At 45.9% G+C, this 22,760-nt stretch overlaps 1 protein-coding gene across 1 annotated transcript in view; it reads right to left on the bottom strand.

Moving 5' to 3' along the window:
- Positions 1-22,760, bottom strand: part of DNAH6 (dynein axonemal heavy chain 6) — a 3,261,518-nt gene that overhangs the window by 1,874,182 nt on the left and 1,364,576 nt on the right. Inside the window, 1 exon segment of the mRNA XM_029602297.1 lies at positions 4,610-4,753. Coding sequence (XP_029458157.1) covers positions 4,610-4,753 — 144 coding nt within the window.

A 22,760-nucleotide genomic window follows, 5' to 3' on the forward strand; every position in this document is an offset into this window, starting at 1 on the left:
ATTATAGATCGCCTTCCTTCGTGCTTTTTGGGGTCCTAACCTTTCAACATCCATGCCGTCAGGGACAAGGCTTGGAGGTTGGGATGGAGGAGGCATCCGTCGTTTTGAGTGAGCAGATGCGGGTCCTGTCCCAGAGGAATGTGCCTGCGGATGGAGAGATCCCGGAGTATGGGAAACCACACTTGGCGTGGCCAGTGGGGGTGCTATCAGGATCATGGTTCCTCCGTCCTGGCGTAGCTTCACGAGAGTCCTTGACAGAAGAGGAAGTGGAGGGAATGCATAGAGCAGACCTGTCGTCCACTGAGGAGAGAAGGCATCCCTCGGCCGAGAGTGTTGGCTCCGAATGAGAAGAGCAGTAATCGTCCCACTTTGTGGTTCTGAGGGGACGCAAAAGAGGTCTATGCGGGGGAGAACCCACTTGTTAAAAAGAGAGGTCGCTACCAGAGGATCGAGTGACCACTCGTTGTGGTTGGAAGACACGGCTTAAGCTGGTCTGCCAATACATTGTCTACTCCCGGTAGGTAGGTGGCCCTGAGGTACATGGAATGGTGAGAGGGCTTCTGCCCAAATCTTGCGCAGCTTTCCTGACACAGAAGGAAGGAGCCGGTGCCTCCCTACTTGTTTATGTACCACATGGCCACTTGGTTGTCTGTCTGGATTAAGATTATCTGATTCGATAGGTGATCTTGGAAAGTTCTGAGCGCGTAGCGGATTGCTCGTAGTTCCAAGAAATTTATCTGGTGTTCGGCTTCCTCTGGTGACTATAACCCTTGAGTTTGGAAATCGTCCACATGGGCCCCCCCAACCGATGTGGGAAGCGTCGGTGGTTAGGATTACTTGTGGATCTGGTAGGAGAAAAGGTAAGCCCTGAAGGAGGTTGACTTGAGTCGTCCACCAGGTTAGAGACAGGCGTAGCGCTTGTGTAACTGTGACCATGGAGGACAGAGGCTGAAAAGCTTGAATCCATTGGTTTCGCAGAGTCCATTGTGTTACTCTCATGGCTAGTCGGGTCATAGGAGTGACTTGAACCGCGGATGCCATGTGACCTAGGAGAACGAGGAATTGGCGAGCCGTGGGCAGTGTTTTGGGACTGAAGCTGGCGAGCTAGGGATATCAGGGTTTGAACCCTTTGATGAGGAAGGTAAGCCTTTGCTTGTAAGGTGTCCAAGTCTGCTCCAATGAAGGATAAGGTTTGAGATGGGACTAAGCAGATTTCTCGTAATTGACAAGAAAACCTAAGGAAAGGAGTGTTTGAAATTGTCAATTTTAGGGAGGATGTGAGCCATCTGTTGGGTGGAGGCCCTGATTAGCCAATCGTCCAGGTAGGGGTAGACGTGGACACCTTCCTTCCTGAGGAATGCTGCTACCACGACGAGGCATTTGGTAAAGACTCGTGGTGCAGATGCCAGGCCGAAAGGTAGTACTCGATATTGGTAATGGGTTCGGCCTAACTAGAAAACGCAGGGTTACTTGCGATGTGATTGTGTAAATCGCAATGTGGGTATAAGCGTCTTTGAGGTCTAGAGAGCATAGCCAATCCCCTCTTTGCAGCAGAGGGAGAAGCGAGCCAAGGGTACCATCTTGAACTTTTCTTTTTGAAGGTACTTGTTGAGGGCTCGGAGGTCTAAGATGGGACGAAGCCTCTCCTGATTTCTTTTGGTATCAGGAAATACCTGGAATAGAATCCTCTTCCCTGCTGAGAAGGAGGGACGGGTTCTATAGCGTTTGATTGCAGAAGAAGTAACACTTCTCGTTGTAAGTGATCCAAGTGGCTGGTCAGGCTCCATGCCTGTAGAGGCGGGGAGTCTGCAGGAAGAGTAGTGAAGTTGAGGTGGTAACCCTGTGCTATAATTGCTAGTACCCACTGGTCTGAGGTGATCTGTAGCCAGCGGTCTTAAAAAGTGGCACAGTCGACCTCCCACAGGGATGGCTGGAAGAGGGGTTTGGCATGTGCTCTCTACAGGGAAGTCAAGGCCCGCCGCAGGCCCAGGGGGTGGGGCTACTGTAGGTCTTGCTTCCGCGGTTGACGTGGCTGAGCTCTGTTTGGAAGACCGTGCAGGTCGAGGCTTAGCCGATGAAGGGTAATACCGACGTGGCCTAAAGAACGACTTTTAGAGTCTTTCTTAGAGGGTTGTTTGGAGGTCACCTCAGAAGGAGTGGAATGAGAGTTGTTTCAACGTCTCATGGTGATCTTTTAACTCGGCTACTATTTGTTGAATTTGGTCACCGAACAAGTTTGTCCCCTAGGCAGGGCAAATCAGATAGCCGGTCCTGGACCTCTGGGCGAAGATCTGATGATTTTAGCCAAGCCCAAACGTCTGGCTGAGATGGCTGTGGCTGAAACTTTTTGTGGAAGCGTCGAAAGATGTCATACGCAGTCCTAATTTCATGCTTCCCAGCCTCAAACCCTTTGTTAAGGAGGGCTTGAAGCTGTGGTTGATATTGCTCAGGCAAGGTGTCTGCATATTCCTGCATTTGTTTTAGGATGGCTCTGTTATATTGAGTCATATATAGCTGATACGAAGCTATGTGTGAAATTAACATAGCTCCGTGATACACTTTCCTTCCTACACTATCCAGGAATTTGTTATCCTTGGTAGGCGGAGTTGAATAGTGCGGCTTCAGGCGCTTAGCTTTCTTTTGAGCTGACTCAACTACAACAGAGCGATGATCCAATTGAGGCTTCTGAAAACCCGGTGCTGACTGGACAAGGTATGTGGAGTCAGCTTTCTTATTAACTGGGGAAACTGATGAAGGAGACTCCCAGTTTTTCTTAAGAAGGTCCAGAAACACCTGGTGAATAGGGATGGAAGCGATGATTTTGGGAGCATCCAGAAATTGGAGTAGTTCCATCATCTGGTGTCGGTCATCTGTTTCTGATTGTAGCTGAAAGGGGACTATCTCTGACATCTCCTTCACAAAATTAATAAACGAGAGATCCTCAGGAGGAGAACGCTTTCTACTCTCTGTAGGGGATGGTGGTGAAGGTAAATCCGTGTCAGTAGAGGTATCATCAACCCAGGTATCATAGGATCACGCGGGGCTTGAAGCCCTGAAGGTCTGGTTGAGGGTTCCTGGATAGTAAGAGGAAACCACGAGGGTATCGAGTATAATCTCGATGGCACCGGTGCAGAAGATGGAACTGTAAATGGCATCGAGGGCATCGGTGCTGTCGATGGAAATCGGTGCCGACCTTGGAATCGGGTGGAACCAAAGGATATTATCGGTGGCGAGGGATGAGAAGGCACCGATAGACCACCCCTGAAGGGGGAAGTAAGAACGGTGCTTCCCCTCCCGATGATAATCCAGTCGGAGACGGTGATGTTGTCGGTGCCACTGGAATCACCGATGGAAGGGCCTTTAGAAGCGCTTCCATACAGTGTAGTAGCGGTGCTAGTGTTCCCACTAGTGGCTCGATGGTCGGTTCCGTACTCGGTGGCGAAGTCGGTGCCGGAGTCGGTGACGGAGTCGGTGCCGGAGGATGTTGGAACTTCAGCATCGCCATTTCGATGGCCTCCTGGACCAGCCGGTCCAGTTCTGCCCGGAGATCAGGGGTAACAAGACCCGGCTCGACGGGAGAGGGAGGCTGAGGCTGAGCCGGAGGGACCACCGTAACCGGTGGGATCACGGCTCCCACACCCCAAAGGGGTGAGGGTTTCCTCGGTGCCTGCGAACGAGACGTGGACGGTGCCAGGTCCGATCGAGGCTTTTTAGTCGGTGGCTCGGTCCGTACGGAGGTCGATGTTTCTGGATCCTCGACGGGCCGAGACTTGTGCCGTCGATGGCGATGTTTCTCTGGTCGATCCCCTCGTCCATCCGGGGAAGGGACCGGAGTCGACGGCCGGGAAGTCATCGATGGTGGACGGTCACCGGAGGGTTGACGATGATGGTGCAACTTCGACGGTGCCGGTTCCGATGACGTCGATGCTATCGATGGCATCGGGGTGCGAGCATGGAAGAGGAGCCCCATCTTCTCCATCCTGGCTTTGCGACCTTTGGGTGTCATTAAGGCACATTTGGTGCAAGTCAGGACATCATGCTCGCTGCCTAAACACAAAACACAGACCCTGTGAGGGTCTGTGATTGACATAGACCGGGTGCAATCCGGACATCGACGAAACCCCGTCGCCATGGCCTTAGGCCAAAAATTTAGTCGCGGGATTGGTGACTGTCGACAGGCCTCAAGGGCCAAACTCGACGTAAGTCAGCCAAAAAAGGCAAAAAACTTACCGGAGTTCCGCGAGATGAAAAATTAGTCGAAGGGAGACCCCTGAGGGGCAAATTTTTCTTCAGAATAAGTATTTCCGAATTCCTGTCAGGAACGTGGATAGGAGCTCCTTTCGCCGCGTGGCAACTGCTGCGCGGAAAAAAGAAGACTGAAGGGAGACCCCTGCTGGCTGCAGGGTCAGTGCCGTGCTGGGCATGCCCAGTAGGGGCCAGTCAAAGTTCTGTTAAACTTTGACAGAAGTTTTTCCGTGGTGGGCTCCATCCTCGAGGTCACCCATTTGTGAGGACAACCATCCTGCTTGTCCTGTGAGAAATATATATATATATCATATACTTTTAAATCAGGGTTAATTTTAGGTTTTAAAACAGAAGTCCTGCTTACCTTGGCTTCTGGATTATCTTCAAACTGTTGTCTGATGTATGTATCAAAAGCATCCCAATAATTGTCTGTTAAATTGCCACCAACAGACCACAAGTAACAGAAGACAAATGTCTGACATACCATGCTATTTAATCTTGATTGCTCCTATGACAGAAAAATAACAGTAATCACACATTATTTATTTATTTTCCTATTATTCTATTCCAGTGATGATAATTACACAATTTAGAATCCATTTTTGTGTGTGCCATTCATAAAAATAAGCAAATGTTGCTTACCTGGTGTAACAGGTGTTCTCACAGGACAGCAGGATGTTAGTCCTCACAAATGGGTGACATCATCAGGATGGAGCCCTGTACGGAAAACTTTTCTGTCAAAGTTTCAACAAGCTTTGACTGACACTGGCATACTGGGTGCACTGAGCATGCCCAGCCTGCAATTATCCCTGTGAGCCACAGGTGTCTCCCTCAGTCTCGTCTTATAGCTAAAAAGCACAAGCGAAACTAAAATAAAAGTATACAGACCCAACTCCGCGGGGTGGCGGGCGGGTTTTGTGAGGACTAACATCCTGCTGTCCTGTGAGAACACCTGTTACACCAGGTAAGCAACATTTGCTTTCTCACAGGACAAGCAGGATGGTAGTCCTCACAAATGGGTGAGTACCGAGCTGAGGATGCCTGAGAATGCACCAGATACACCGCAGACACGCGAAAGCGAATTGACGGAGGTGGAAATGGGAACGGAGGGCATCCGCAACACCATAATGGGTTCGTGGAAGGATGTTGGGTAGTGAATTGAAAAAGGTAAGAGTAGGCGGACTGGCCAAACATAGAGCATGCCGGCTAGTCAATGTAAGCAATAATAGGCTGCGAAGGTATGGAGAGGACTCCAGGCTGCAGCCTGATAAAAAAGTACAAGCAGCAGTAACCAAAGGGAAGCTGTTAAGGCTAGGACGGAAACAACAGTATGTGGATACCCATAGTGTTGTAGTGAAATGTCTGCTTGTTGGTAGCAAAGGAAATACAGACCACTTAGTCAGAAGGATTAGATCTGTGTGGCCACTGGAAGTCGCAGCTTGACTCTTGCATGGAGGAAAGAGTCAAGTGGAATTCACATGGAATGCAGTGCAATGTAGACAGAATGTAAGCGCAGCATTACTGTCCAGGAATGTGGAAAACCCACTCTCTCCCTAGGGCGAGAGAGAGAGGCTAGGAAAAATTGGCAGAGTATTTCCTGAGTAAAGAGAGATGCAACATCTACCTGAAAAGGATAGAAAGATGAATGCATAGAACCACTCAGTGACGGAGGAACGAGTCAGGTGAGTATGGAAAGAGTGCATAACTCACGGACCCTGCTGGCAGGAATGACATTAAGAGGGAAAGAAGTTCCCTTGCCAAACTGTGGAAGAGAGGAATGGAAAGGCTCAAACGTAGAGTGTATGAGACTTATAAGGAGAATATATATGTTCATTCCGTGATTTTAGAAATAGAGGCAGCTTGATCAGTGGATAATCCATGGTAAGCCGACTCAGAGAGGTTTACTGTAAACGGGAACCCAACTCCCAAAACGATACACCTACTAAGAGAAAGGTGTAACTATGTGGAGGATGTCTGGAGAACAGAATCCGAGGGAGTAAGAAAAAATGGTGGAAAAGTAAAAGGAGTAATACCTCTCTTTTTTTTTTTTTTTTTTTTAGCGTCAAGAGGTAAAGCCTGCCATGTTAAACGGCAAGATTTATGTTTAGAAGGTTTTGTGACGCTACCAGAACCTAAGAACATCAGTAAGTCTATGATTTGGGACTGACTGGTGAGAGAATAAAAGGTTACTGATATGATGGATTGAGAAGTATGGGAAGCATACTGATCTCAGTCAGGGAGTGGGGAAAAGAATACTGAACCCCATCCCAGTTCAACATTAGAAAAAATGCTGGCTACGAGAGGCAGCAGAAGAGATATATTGAAGAGGCCTTTGATGGAAGAAAAGGCATCTAAGGGAACACATAGGAAACATGTGTAGGGAGCAGAACCTGTGCATCGTATGGAATGATGCAGACGCAGAGGAAAGTTTAATTAACTCAGCATTAAAAGATTTTCCCTGTACACATGTAATTGAGACCATTCGAGAGGATAGAACCTACATGGAGAAGGTCTGATAGAGCGTTCATTAAATCTCTTAGATATGTGGCCCAAGGACGCATGAAGTGAACAAGGGCCAAGGGTAGAGCTGCGCAGCTGTCTAGCAGAGCAGCTAAGAGGTAATGCGTGCTTATGAGTTGGAAAGCACATTGTCCCTATGCTGTCTGTCTGTATGCACAAAGAATTGTTGCAAAAGCAGTATTGGAAGGCATAAGGGCATAACTCATGGGTGCAACGTCCAGGACGTTTATGAGAAACTATGCTGGAGTGCAATAGACGCATAATGGGTTGAAAGCTTTCAGGAGAAACTTTATAACCCTAAGGAATTGCGAGCATGAGTCGAAGGAGACTAGGTCCTAGTTCGAACTGGGATAAGAATCAGGGACGAAAGCAATGAAACCACTTAGGTCCATTGAGTATAGAATGTCACTGAATAGAACCCATAGCAGTTTTGAATTATGAGAAAAATGCATAGTGGGAAGAAACCCCATAGCCCAACCATGAAAAGTTGAAGGGCTGAGGTTATGGAAAATATGCACAGGGACATATACGAATGTATCAGAATGTCTGTGCGCATGCTGGACAAGAGGGTCTTAAGACTGTGGTGTCCAGAAGTGTTACAGAAGGGATTTATGGCAGTGACAGTAATCCCAGTTATTAAATGTATAGTGAGTCATGAAAAAAGTGAGAGCTCATTGCATGTACTGAAAGTGGTTAGCAGTAGTCTATGCAAGGAAAGTGAATGATGTTACACTCCGCAGAGAAAACAGCATTCACCATGATGCAAGAGACAGTTCACTTACCGAAGCTGGTGCCAACGGCAGAGCTTGGGGTTGTAATGTTGACTCACCATAAAGCACATAGAAACATTAAAATAATGTACTTACTGCAATATGGAGTGATGGTAACCAAAGATACCATTGTACCTGTGACTTCTAAAGAAAGTTGGAGTTTCTTAGGTCCAGGATGTGTGGAGAGTAACTATTTTCTGTTAAAAGAAAAAATAGTGCAATTAAAACTCCCCAGCCCCCCTCCCTTCTCCCCTCTGCACTTTGTAGCGCCTGGGGGAGTGTACCGGGACTTTGGTACAAGGTGGGGTGGCCGCTCTGATATCTGACCAGATGGGAGACCAGGAGGTGTCCCAATGGAGGATATCATGTAGGCTCCCGCAGGAGTGTGAGCGGTAAGTGGTACCCGCATTTCTGTATGCTGTACAAGGAGACACTGAGACCTGTGGCCAGGCTTCAAGGTGGACTTGTACATGGGGCAATGGTTGCTGAATCACATGTTTAGCAGATCAGCCAATGCAGCTGGAACTTTGGTTGGGAGGGAACCAAGAGTCAGAGCATTGGTCGGCACAGGGACTTGTTACTGACAAGAGAAGAAGCCCTGCTGCAATCCCAAGAAGATAGAGGGGTTCTCCTGGTATTGTGGCTAACATAGCTAACATAGCGATATGTGACACTAATACAGCTCCTAAGGCGCATGACCCAGAACTTTTCGAACCACGGTCCGAATGGGAGAACACAACTCTATGGGAATGCCGCCGAAGCGGGTACTTACCATCCGACGTGGATCGCCGCAAGACGAGCCGGTGAAGACTGTTGACTCCGTCGGTCTCCGGAGTCCTCGAGGGGAAGGCCGGGGACGTAAACGTCCATCTCACACTGAAACCCGGTATGGTGGCACAGGTACAGAGGAGACAGGCCAGGCGTGATTGGCGCTTAGACTGCTAAGTGTAACAGATGGCCACAGTCCCACACCACTTGACGGTGGGGCACGCCAGGAACAGGGGAGCCCATTACGGAACTCATGTTCCCTTCCCTCGTCGCAGCGGCTCGATGTGTCGTGACGCCAATGCAGAAGCCGTCGGACCTGGATCCGGAAGTTCTGGATCACCAAGGACTGCCAAAACTGTAGGAACAGTGCTGATGGCAGTGGTGATGTTGCTCTGCCCGAGCGTTGTCCAGCCTGGAGAAGGATGGCACCGACGTGCTGGATGGCGTCAGCAGCGGACGATCACGATGTCGGCGATGATGGGTGCCACGGTGCTCGGCCCGGTCTTTCCCCAGCGCCGAGATGGAAGCCCTCGTCGTCCTGGAAGGCGATCGATGACGAACTGTCAGCACGCCTGCTCTGCTCCTGACACAATGGAGTGTCTTAAGCTAATACGGGGCTTAAAAAAAGAACCCAAAGCGTGGAGCAATGTGAGGAGACGAGGGTATTATGTGGCGGTGCTATGTCGGTATTGACGATATTGAAGGCAACCTAAGGGGCTTCGAGGATATCATCAAAAAGGGTATGAAAAATCGTCGATGACTGGCCAGGAGAATGATGACAGTGACGGGCACTGACAGCACTGGCATAGGTATCTTTGAAACGATGTGGAATCGAATAATCGAAAAACATTGCCGTTATTGAAAAAGATACCGGCATCGACTGAGTCGAAGTCGAATCGATAGGGCGTCAAGGACACCGAAGGAAAACGTAGGTGTCGAGGGCATCGAAGCATGGAGGCGGGCATTTATGCCTTTTGTGGCATGGCCACGGGCATCAACTATAGGGCCACAGACGTTGACGGTATCGATTTGGACAGACTCAGATTTCCAAGTGTACATGGTATCGGTGCCCCAGACATGTGTGTCGGTGGCATCGATATGAGCACGTATGGAATCGATGGCATGGATCTCCCAGTCGATCAATTCCATCCCGGCATCAACGCCAGCCATGGAATCGGCATGGGCATCGATGCCAGCCATAAGGCTGGCATTGGCATCGACGCCCATCCACGGAATCGAGCCGGCATGGATACCCACCGATGGGACCCACCTGGGCATCGAATTTCACCGATGGGAGCAGCCTGGCATCGACTGCCCTCGATGGATGCATTCTAACATAGATGCCCATGGATGAAACACCTGGGCATCGGTGTCCATCGATGCAAAAGGACCTGGCACCGATGCCATCGACGGACGGCCATCCGGCACCGATGCCATCGACGGACAAGCCATCCGGCATCGATGTCCATCGATGGGGACCATCCGGCAGCGATGTCCATCGATGGGGACCATCCGGCATCGATGCCCACCGATGAAATTGATGTGGCACCGATGCCCACCGATGGAAAAGGGCTGGACATCGGTGGGGAGGATGGGGCATCGATGGCATCCCCAAAAAGGGGGGTGGCATCGATGAAGTGACCCTGGGATCATTAAAAAGTGTCTCGGGCAACGGTGGCGGCGACCCGAGTATGCATGGCAGTGACTAACAGCGTGTGCGTCAATGGCATGCATCCGGGTAGGGATGGCACCGAAGAAGCCCAAGGAAAAAAAAAACAGTGCGTAGGAGGAAAAAAGCCTGGTAGCACTGAAAAGCAAAAAACATGGATAAAGGCATCAGGGCACCGTGGGGGGAGGGGCGCTGATGACATATAAAAGCCCAGGGCGGTTTAGGAGGGTACCGGTGTAGCGATAGGATATCGACTGCGTAAGGGTACCAGGGAACGAAGGACTTGAAGCTACAGAGGTCCTAAAGTTAAGGAAAAAATCCCTACCCCACTAGCATAAGCAAGCAGAGTGTCACAGAGATACTCGCAAGCTGTTTAAAGCTAACTGAAAAATGGGGGAAGGGAAGGCTTCAGTCAGTTAACAGTCTTAAGATAGTGACAGGAACCGACCGAAAAAATAAGAATTAGTACTCACCGAGCGTCGTAAAAACGTACGCGGAGGGAGACCTGTGCAGGGAAAAGTGTTTTTTGAAGTGAAAAGTTAAGTGTTTCCATGAGGTAATTAGTTAAAAAATCCTCACAGAGCTCCAACAGCAATGCTGACTGCAGAGCGGAAAAAAGAAGACTGAGGGAGACACCTGTGGCTCACAGGGATAATTGCAGGCTGGGCATGCTCAGTGCACCCAGTATGCCAGTATCAGTCGAAGCTTGTTGAAACTTTGACAGAAAAGTTTTCCGTACAGGGCTCCATCCTGATGATGTCACCCATTTGTGAGGACTACCATCCTGCTTGTCCTGTGAGAAATACAGAAACAGTTGATTCTATTCAGTTTTTAAAAATGATATATTATTATTGTTCATGGTCATGTTCATGGCCCTGAAGAAAAAAGGAACCTTTGTAGGCTGTGATATCTTTTAAAGGAGTCATTTAGGGAAATGTTGTAGTACATGAACATTCAAGTCCTTACAGCCTCTTCTTCAGATGTCAAAGTTTATGTGAAATAATTTTCCTTAACTCATTTTACCCATTTATTTGAAAACAACTAATACTTAGAAAAGGGGCTTCAGACCATCTTTAAAATGAGGATGTAAGAAGATTATGAAAAAAAATTAAAAGAATACATTTAGGTGGCTGCATGCAAATGTCAGAAGTCTAAAAAAATGACATTGGAAAGTTAGAATGCATGGCACTAGATGAAGATATTGAAAAAGTATGTATTTCAGAGACCTGGTTGAAAAAAGACAAACTAGGGAACAAAATAGATTGAAATGACATAGCAGATAGACGTGGTGGTGGCATTGCCCTATAAGTTAAGGCAGGCATTCCCATACTGTGGGACCACAAATGGGGCCACAAAATCATCAGCTGGGTCACAAATGCCTCAAAGAGCAGTGTTCTTCAGGCTCCAGAAGCAGCAGCATTAGTAGTAGAAAGCAGCATGAGGGCTTTAAGCCAACTTGTACTCTCAGGCCCTGCAGCAGCCCTGCCCATGCATAGGTTTCTATGGTAACAGGAAACCCTACACAAGGAGGCATTGGGTCTGCTGCCTGGCTTGTGAATTTGAACTGGTGTACAAGGCCCCATGCTGATTTTTGTTACTAATGCTGCTGCCATTTGCAGATCATTCTCAGGCTTAGGATAAGCCATGAAGGGAGGGGAAAGTAAAGATTGCTATGGCTCCTTTCTTTACACACATCACTGAACCTAACCAAGAGAAAAATGTTGCCCCTGTCATCAGCCTGTCATCTCTGTTTACCAGTTGTCATCCATCAATGGTTTAGGGTCCAAAGAAAAATGTTGCCACTGACCCTAGGCCACAATGATATTTAAAGAAAAAGCAGTTTGAAGGGAGGGATCAGATGCAGGAGGGGCTTGTATTTCTGCTTTATATTTATTAAAATATCTTAATTGCTGTCCAACAAGCCCTGAGTGATTTATAAAATAAAATATACATAAAATTGCAATGAAAAACACAACACAGCAGTGACGTGACAATACACTCATAACTAAAATAATCACAGAACAGAATCATCTTCAAAAGCTGAAATTTTAGCATGGTTCAAAGCATAACATTAAGCAAAAGTTAGACCCATCAAAAATGACTTTAGTACTATTTTATTTTGGCGTACTCCATTGGTCTCAGCATTGCAGGCATAGTGTTCCACAAAGTGGGTGCAGCCACCGAAAAACCACAGGGTCTTGTTGCTGATAGTTGCACCAATCTTACTGTTGGCACTTCATGGAGTCCCCTTTCTTGAGATCTTAAATTCCTGGTAGGCTGGGATATCCATAATAAGAAATTTGTCCAAGGCAGGGAGGAGATTCTGAGAAGTTTATGAGTTAGAAACTGATTCTTTGACTGTACTCAAAGATGGACTGGTAGCCACTAAAGATGTTAGAGAGTTGATGTGATATTGTCAGTGCACTTTTTTTTAAATTTTATCTTTATTGATTTAAACAAAAAGTTACAAAGGATAATCACTTTCTACAGAAACTAAGAAATAATCAGCTTATTTCACAACTTTCACAGTTATGTTGCTTCAAAGAAAAACAATATGATTAACTTGACCCCAAATATTACAAAAGGGGGGGGCTTACTACCAGGACATATGAGGAGATAATCTCTTAAGTAAATTCAAGAAGAATAAGCTTAACGTTCAATAACTATTCTTTTCCTATTGACTCTACAATAGTAGCATCCTGGACTAGAGGAATGGGGATTAATTTTTCTATTTTCAAGCAGAACTTTCAATTGTTCAGGTACCAAAAAAACATAGGTAGTATTATCTAGCTTTAATATACAACGGCAAGGGTACCTGAGTATAAAGGTCACCCCCATTGAACAGGCTTCCTGTCGCAATGACAGGAATCCTCTCCTTCTTTCCTGGGTCGTCTTGGCCAAATCAGGGAAGACCTGTGCATTTTTACCCATAAATTCTGCTCTCATATTTAGGAAAAATTCCTCATTACTAGACTAAGATCTTGTAAATAAATGAAAGAAACCAAGAGGGTAGACCTCTCTATTATTTCAGAAGCTTCTAGAAAAGTTGTTAAATTTGCCAAGTCAATTACTGGAGTAGTTTCTTCTCCTCTAGGACGCACATGTCGCATGAAATACACTTTATTCAAAGTGGAGATATTCTCCGGAGCTATCTTTAAGATATCCACCATGTATTTCCTCAAAGTTGTTCTTGGCTATTCGCCCAAAACCTTAGGGAAATTTATAAACCTAAGGTTTAAGTTCCTTGATTTATTTTCCAGCTGTTCCAATTTCCTGTTAATGGTGATACGGTCTTTCATTAAACATAAGAACATAAGAACATGCTATACTGGGTCAGACCAAGGGTCCATCAAGCCCAGCATCCTGTTTCCAACAGTGGCCAATCCAGGCCATAAGAACCTGGCAAGTACCAAAAACTAAGTCTACTTAGTTTTAGTTTTCTAAGTCAACTTAATTAATAGCAGGTAATGGACTTCTCCTCCAAGAACTTATCCGATCCTTTTTTAAACACATCTATACTAACTGCACTAACCACATCCTCTGGCAACAAATTCCAGAGTTTAATTGTGCGTTGAGTAAAGAAGAACTTTCTCCAATTAGTTTTAAATGTACCACATGCTAACTTCATGGAGTGCCCCCTAGTCTTTCTATTATCTGAAAGACTAAATAACCGACTCACATCTACCCATTCTAGACCTCTCATGATTTTAAACACTTCTATCATATCCCCCCTCAGCCGTCTCTTCTCCAAGCTGAAAAGACCTAACCTCTTTAGTCTTTCCTCATAGGGGAGCTGTTCCATTCCCCTTATCATTTTGGTCGCCCTTCTCTGTACCTTCTCCTTTGCAATTATATCTTTTTTGAGATGTGGCAACCAGAATTGTACATAGTATTCAAGGTGGGGGTCTCACCATGGAGCGATACAGAGGCATTATGACATTTTACGTTTTATTCACCATTCCCTTCCTAATAATTCCCAACATTCTGTTTGCTTTTTTGACTGCCGTAGCACACTGAACCAATGATTTCAATGTGTTATTATCCACTTTTATGCCTAGATCTCTTTCTTGGGTGGTAGCACCTAATATAGAACCTAATATTGTGAAACTATAGCATGGGTTATTTTTCCCTATATGCATCACCTTGCACTTATCCACATTAAATTCATCTGCCATTTCGATGAGCAATTTTCCAGTCTCACAAGGTCTTCCTGCAATTTATCACAATCTGCTTGTGATTTAACTACTCTGAACAATTTTGTATCATATGCAAATTTGATTACCTCACTCATCGTATTTCTTTCCAGATCATTTATAGATATATTGACAAGTAAGGGTCCCAATACAGATCCCTGAGGCACTCCACTGTTCACTCATTCCACAGATAAAATTGTCCATTTAATCCTACTCTCTGTTTCCTGTCTTTTAGCCAGTTTGTAATCCACAAAAGGACATCACCACCTATACCATGACTTTTTACTATTCCTAGAAGCCTCTCATGAAGAACTTTATGAAACGCCTTCTGAAAATCCAAGTACACTAAATCTACCGGTACACCTTTATCCACATGTTTATTAACTCCTTCAAAAAAGTGAAGCAGACTTGTGAGGCAAGACTTCCCTTGGGTAAAGCCATGCTGACTTTTTTCCATTAAACCATGTCTTTCTATATGTTCGGTGATTTTGATGCTTAGAACACTTTCCACTATTTTTCCTGGCACTGAAGTCAAGCTAACCATTCTGTAGTTTCCCGGATCACCACTGGAGCCCTTTTTAAATATTGGGGTTACATTAGCTATCCTCCAGTCTTCAGGTACAATGGATGATTTTAATGATAGGTTACAAATTTTTACTAATAGGTCTGAAATTTCATTTTTTAGTTCCTTCAGAACCCTGGGGCCTATACATCTGGTCCAGGTGATTTACTACTCTTCAGTTTATCAGTCAGACCTACCACATCTTCTAGGTTCACCGTGATTTGGTTCAGTCCATCTGAATCATTACCCATGAAACCTTCTCCAGAACGGGTATGCCCCCAACATACTCTTTAGTAAACACTGAAGCAAAGAAATCATTTAATCTTTCCACGATGGCCTTATCTTCTCTAAGTGCCCCTTTAACCCCTCGATCATCTAACGGTCCAACTGACTCCCTCACAGGCTTTCTGCTTTGGATATATTTTAAAAAGTTTTTACTGTGAGTTTTTGCCTCTACGGCCAACTTCTTTTCAAATTCTCTCTTAGCCTGTCTTATCAATATCTTACATTTAACTTGCCAACGCTTATGCATTATCCTGTTTTCTTCTGTTGGATCCTTCTTCCAATTTTTGAATGAAGATCTTTTGGCTAAAATAGCTTCTTTTACCTCCCCTTTTAACCATGCCGTTTTGCTTTCTTTCCACCTTTTTTAATGTGTGGAATACATCTGGACTGTGCTTCTAGGATGGTATTTTTTAACAATGACCACTTTTTACCTTTGTAGCTGCTCCTTTCAGTTTTTTTCTAACAATTTTTCTCATTTTATCAAAGTTTTCCTTTTGAAAGTTTAGCATGAGAGCCGTGGATATCTTGAGATTTCTTTTCTTGTTCTTCTAATCTCTGAATCTTTTGTTGATGTTCCAAATATTTTGCATTAAATTCATGTGTAAAACTTCCAACTTTTGAGGACTCATTTGCCTGCTTTTGTGCATATTTAAATAATGCCATCCCCAGCTTGGTCATCAGCTCCCAGAGAGCATCCATGGTCACTACTTCAAGTTTATGGAATAAGGCATTTCCTGCATCAGGCATTCAAAGTGGAAACAAAGTCCAAATTTAAGCTTGCTGTCAGCAGCCCTGCCATCCCTTCTCCCGTCCCTTCTAGGGCTAAGTTTTCACTCCCATTTCCCACGGTGGCTCCTGCTGCTGCACTCAAAGGCCCTACCGGGACCGGCTCTGGAGGCATCCTTGAGTCTAGAGGGCTCAAGCTGGTCTCTCCAGGGTCGACCGCGGCTCCTCCCATGGTCACCTCCACAGAGCACGTTTCCTCCAATCTTGAATAGTTTACAGCCAGCTCCGTTATCATTCGCTGTCCAGATGGAAGGGATGGCGTTGCAGGGTAGACACAAACCCGTCCTTTCCTTTTCGGGGTCATAGTTAGAAGCAACAATCACAGTTCAGGTTACCACTAATCAATCGAGCTGTTGAGTTTGAAAAAAATTGAAGGGGTTTTAATGAAGCGTGTGGAAGTCCAAGATAGATTTCATTCCTTTTTGCTGCAGCCCCTGCCCTGAGCTGGGCTCGCTGCCCCCCCTGCCCCCCCTACCTCGAGGCGATAGGAGAGGGACCCACCGAGAGTGAGAGGGAGACCCAGCGTGTGAAAATCGCCGAACACGCTGCTGCAGCCAAAGGGGGAGAGAGAGGAGAGCCGCTGCCCGAGAGTGATTGAAACGGGGAGAGATCTTCTGCAAAACCATCCAAAACAAAGTAAGCTCACCGCCAAAGAGACGCCTTGCTCCGCCCCCACCCTCCCTGAGCTCCACCGCCTCCAATCCGGAAGCCAGAGCTGCGTCCACGTGGGCGCCTGGGAGGAAGCCCTGAGCTGCCCTTTAAATCGGGGCACGCTGATTCAATAAAGTCTTTTCGCCGCAGCCCCTGCCCTGAGCTGGGCTCGCTGCCCCCCCTGCCCCCCCTACCTCGAGGCGATAGGAGAGGGACCCACCGAGAGTGAGAGGGAGACCCAGCGTGTGAAAATCGCAGAACACGCTGCCGCATCCAAACGGGGAGAGAGAGGAGAGCCGCTGCCCGAGAGTGATTGAAACGGGGAGAGATCTTCTGCAAAACCATCCAAAACAAAGTAAGCTCACTGCCAAAGAGACGCCTTGCTCCGCCCCCACCCTCCCTGAGCTCCACCGCCTCCAATCCGGAAGCCGGAGCCGCGTCCACGTGGGTGCCTGGGAGGAAGCCCTGAGCTGCCCTTAAATCGGATCACGCTTCTGCGTGCACCGGGCGTTGTGCGCCGCAGAAGCGCGAACTAAGGGGCCTGCCCCTTGGTTCGCACTCCTTCCTGCGCACCTTCATCGTTCACGCCAAAGAGCAGTCCCACAGGAAAGAGGGAGAAGATATCCAACATACTGGACTAATATAGCCACCTGAGGCTCACCTAACCTATATACTCAACGCCGAGGCTTAGGGTGAGTTTTTCTCCACCCCTCACTTCTATCACACAACCAAGTACTTGGTCCACGCATCTAGCACTAAGTCTGAACTCACAAACTGTGCTTCAAAACTACCAAAGACCATCATTCTGGACAATAATATTCTGAAACCTAACCTTTACCACCCTTTCCACAACTCCTCTACCCCGCGGTGATCCGCTAATTATACCTCCCTCCAATAAGACCCTTATTCCTTCCCTGACCCCCCCCCCCCTTATCACATACGAAGCTACACCCCGCAGTGAACAACAGATCCCGCTCATACCTGCCATCAGTTATGCAGAAACCCTTAATATTCATCAAAAATGACTCCACATCTCATTCGCACCATTAAACATTTCTACACCCCCTATTGAAACAACACAGATCACTTATACCCATTATGGCCTCCCCCCTCACACAACTACTGGGTATGCTGTCCTTTTCCATTCTACTACTTAATGCTCAATCCATTCTAAAAAAAACCACACTACTACATGACAGCCTCACAGACGAATCCCCTGACATATGTGCTATCACGGAATCCTGGTTAAAGGATACAGACTCCGCTTTAATTAACCAACTCCCTACAGATGTATATAGCTTTTTTTCCATCCCTAGATACAAAAAGAAAGGGGGTGGATTACTCCTTGCCGCCAAAAAGAAGTTCAACCTCACACTCCAAGCTATATCACCCCCACCCAAATTGGAGCTCAGCATATTTAGATCGAATTCCCTCCAACTCTGCTTAATATATGCCCCCCCCCCCCCCCCCCGGCCTTCTGGATAAGAATCCTTCCCCCACTCATAGAATATATCTCTAAACACATAAACAATGCCAAGCCTGCCATCATTCTAGGAGACCTCAATCTCCATGTAGACCGCGACCCTCTTTCCCCTTCTTGTGAGGCTATACTGACAGCTATGACTGCACTTGGATTCAAACAAATTGTTTCTGACCCCACTCACAAGGCTGGGCACACACTCAACCTTATCTTTACCAATACCTTAATCCAAGCTGACCATCCCAGCTGCACACCCATCCCTTGGTCAGACCATTTCCGTATTGATACCCGATGCACAATCAAGGGCACCCCCCCCCCCCCCCTTCGCAACCCAAAAAAACAATAAAATTTTGCAAACAGGGTAAGATCGATGACATCATAGAGGCCCTTTCAAAAGAACTCCCTAACCTAGACCTTACTGACGCTTACACAGCCACCTCATCATGGTTTCAAATCACTACCAACATAGCAGATAGACTCTGCCCCTCCCAAACTAAGGACATCAATGTAGACAAAAATAGTAAAAAACCATGGTATACCAACGAACTTAAAACCATGAAACTCGATCTTCGTAAAATAGAAAAAACCTGGCGGAGGAATCAACTCCCTGCCACCTTATCACAGTTTCACACCCAACTACACACCTACCGAAAAGCCACTGAGAAAGCAAAGAAAGATTTCTATGCCGCAAGAATTCATCAGTTCCAGTTCAACCCACAAGCCCTTTTCCAATACGTAGCCAGCCTTATCACACCACCAGACAGATACAACCCTGACAATGAGGATGAAACAAAATGTGAGAAATTAGCATCTTACTTCCACACTAAAGTGGAGACCATTATGGCACGCTTCTCATCTCACCCTGGCGTTGCAAACCCAGCAACACCCAAAAACACTCCTATTGACTACAACACGCATGTCACACAATTGTACCCGCCTACACAAAACTCAAACTCCACCCTCACGAACTTCGAAAACACCTCTGCACTGGAAATTGAAATCACTCTCAAAAAAATCAAACCCGCCTTTCATCCCTCAGATAATCTGCCCACCAGAACACTACTCACAAGCCCCGCTTCAATAGCCAAACACATCGCAAACATCCTAAATAAATCTATTACATTAGGACAAGTCCCAACGCAACTTAAGCAAGCCATTATAAAACCTATACTCAAAAAACCAGACTTAGATCCCACTGATCCAGCCAACTATCGCCCAGTATCAAACCTCCCATTCCTCTCCAAAATACTTGAGAAAATTATTAACAAACAACTCACAGATTATATAGAAGAATACAACATTCTCTCCTCTTCCCAGTTTGGTTTCCGCAAACACCATAGCACAGAAACCCTTCTTATATCCCTCTCGGAAACCATACTTAAAGCTCTGGACAAAGGACAATCCCACATACTCGCACTGCTAGATATATCAGCTACTTCAAAATCTACCAGTCCTTCTAAAGAAGGGGATCTTAACAGACTTGATAGTGTGCTTAGGCATTTTATTTGGAAGGGGGGGAAATCCCGTATACCTCTCACCCGGTTGAAGGCAAAATAGGGTCGGGGAGGCCTGGGGGTCCCCGATCTGGCCGCCTATAATTTGTTCTGTAACTCACGCATTGCTAGGGACTGGCTAACGGATGCTCTGGTTTACACCCTGTTATACTCTGATGAAGCCCTAATTGCTCCGATGACCCCCGTCTATGTACTGCAGTCTGATCCAGTGCATCTCCCATCTTTTCTCAAGTGTACTGCCCTTGTGAGGCCACTTTGCCAGACTTAGAAGAAGGTGACGACACTCCTACAGATACCCACTTTATGTGCCTACTTTCTCCCAGTGTCAGGGAATACTGGGTTTACCCCAGGCACACAATCCTCTAGCTTTAAGGTTTGGGCATCCCGTGGTATCACCAGCTTGGGTCACTTGCTCACGCGAGATGGGACGATAATTACTTTTAAAGAATTTCAGGCGGTGTACGGACTGGGGGTTACACACACTTTCCCAAACCTACAAATTGGACATTATATTCGAACCCTCTTGGATACCTATAAAGCTCCCTCGGTGTACCAAACTCTAGATCAGATGTTTTGTTTTGAGAGATCTAAAGCCCCATCCCTGTCGATTTACTATCAATATATATGGAGGCGCTCTGATGGAGACATGTACTCTACCTTAGAGTCCCGTTGGAATAGAGATGGAGACTTTGCTGTCACTCAAAATATTTTAAAGGTTTGTTTTCGGCGCATAACCAGGATCTCAGTCAATATTTATTATAGAGAATTGCAATTTAAATTTCTCAGCCGGGCATATGTGTCGCTTCAAGTAGCCTTTCATTTAACTATAGCCCAGTCGATGGGTTGCCCTCATTGTGGACACCTGATGGACACCCTGCCCCATGTATTTTGGTCCTTCCCTCCCATACTGCGCTTTTGGCGCCGCTTGGCGGACTACTTGGCGGACTTATTGGATGTCGCTTTCCCCGGGACACCGTTATGGCTGCTGTTTGGGTGTATATCCCATACTTGGATTCGAGATCCTGGTTCGCGCATGTATCTGCATAAAGCTTGTCTTGTCGGAAAAAAAGATAATTCTCTCAGTTTGGCGCTCCTCCGAGGTCCCATCCTTTTGGGCTTGGAGAAACAGTCTACATGCAATGATGTCAATGGAATGCCTGGCCTCTCGCCATGTTATAGACGGCGCTTTTTTATTATCTGGCAGTCCTACCTTCAGTCACTCCCACATCGCATACGTAGTCTTATACTCAATGATTAATCTCTCGGTATTATAGAACGGAATGTATTGGATGGATTTATTACCTTCATGGTTTGTAACACACCTACTTGCTTTCTGTGGGGTTTGGGGAAGGGGGGTGGGAAGGGATGGGTATACTCTGTTGATGTTGTTTGTATTACTGAACGTTAAGGTTTGAGGAGGGTTCAGGAACCCACCCTCCTCAAGGTTGTATTATTCACTGTTATTCAAAATTAATAAAAAAATGTTTAAACATAAAGACCAATTTTAGGAAACGAGCCCTATCCACCGCTGGTCCCTCGCAATGGAATGCTCTTCCCTCAGATCTCAGGCAAGAACCATGCCATCTAACGTTCCAAAAAAATCTAAAAACTTGGCTATTCAGTCAGGCATTTCCTTATCCGGAGGAACCTCCCGCCAACCAGGAATGCTCTCTTTTCCGCTCTGATTGTACTCACTATCTGGTCTAGATTGGACTGCTCTTAACAGCTTATTATCGGTCATAAGCTCTTTTTATTTGTTATTCGCACATATTACTCCAAGTCAGATTTTGAAACTCAACAGTTTCTCTAATAGTAAATTTAGTTCTACCCTGTTCTCCTAGTCCATTGTAACCCCTGTTCATTGTAATGCTTTTTGCAATGTTTTTGTTTCACAGTAAACCGATTTGATATGTAATTTCTCTACATGAATGTCGGTATAAAAAAGTTCAAATATAAAGAAGGAGCAGTACTGCACTCCACAAATCGTAAGCAAAATCCACTAAGGAGTGCAAGAAGACTCAAGGTCCAATAATTTCATATTCAACTTTATTTATAATTGTAAATGTTTCAAGGAGCCACTCCTGATTTAAAATCATGCACAAATAAATGACTGCTTCAGGGTCCCCCGACACGGACCCCGTGTTTCGCCCGAAGGCTGCGTCGGGAGGGACGGTCTATAATTTCAACAAAAGCTTAAAGACAGCTGAGGAGTTCACACAGCTCAAAATGGCAAGGAGGGCTTTTTTTTTTTTTTTTTAAATTTCATATTCAACTTTATTTATAATTGTAAATGTTTCAAGGAGCCACTCCTGATTTAAAATCATGCACAAATAAATGACTGCTTCAGGGTCCCCCGACACGGACCCCGTGTTTCGCCCGAAGGCTGCGTCGGGAGGGACAGTCTATAATTTCAACAAAAGCTAAAAAGAACAAAACATCAGTATTAGAGATAATGGACCAATTTAAGGGTACAGAGTATATATAGTACCGCCGAGACACGTACCTTAAAGACAGCTGAGGAGTTCACACAGCTCAAAATGGCAAGGAGGGCGGGCGGCTAGGCTAAACTCAGCGTTTTTAAAAGGATTTGTTTTGGCGCGTTTTTTACCACCAATCAGAGGAACGGATCAGCTAACCAATCAGGGCTGGACAACCTGCGCGCTACAAAATGAATAATGTCATTCAACGCTAACTAATATAGGGGAACATACAAATGAGAAGATTTCTTTGGGAATGCATACAAAGGAAAAATGTGTACAGAGGAAAATTTGTATACAGAGGAAAAAATGGCTCCTTGCCATTTTGAGCTGTGTGAACTCCTCAGCTGTCTTTAAGCTTTTGTTGAAATTATAGACTGTCCCTCCCGACGCAGCCTTCGGGCGAAACACGGGGTCCATGTCGGGGGACCCTGAAGCAGTCATTTATTTGTGCATGATTTTAAATCAGGAGTGGCTCCTTGAAACATTTACAATTATAAATAAAGTTGAATATGAAATTATTGGACCTTGAGTCTTCTTGCACTCCTTAGTGGATTTTGCTTACGGTATAAAAAAGTTCAAAATAAATAAATAAATAAACAAATAAACAGTGTCAGTGATGTGGCAGGCAAAGTCTGCTCACTCTAAGGTTGCCAACTGCCCTGAATTTTTTCCTGATTGTACAGATTTTTGGGATAATGTACAGAAAAAAGGAGGGTTAAAAAGTTTGGAAATATCCTGATTTTAGCCCTCCAGCTGCAGGTTAGCAGCTGATCCTTCCTTGCAATTTGTAGAATTCAGGATGTGCTTTATAGCTACTCTTCATTCACTCTGTAGTTA

This window comes from Rhinatrema bivittatum, chromosome 1 (genome assembly GCF_901001135.1).
Source record: "Rhinatrema bivittatum chromosome 1, aRhiBiv1.1, whole genome shotgun sequence".
NCBI lineage: Eukaryota > Metazoa > Chordata > Amphibia > Gymnophiona > Rhinatrematidae > Rhinatrema > Rhinatrema bivittatum.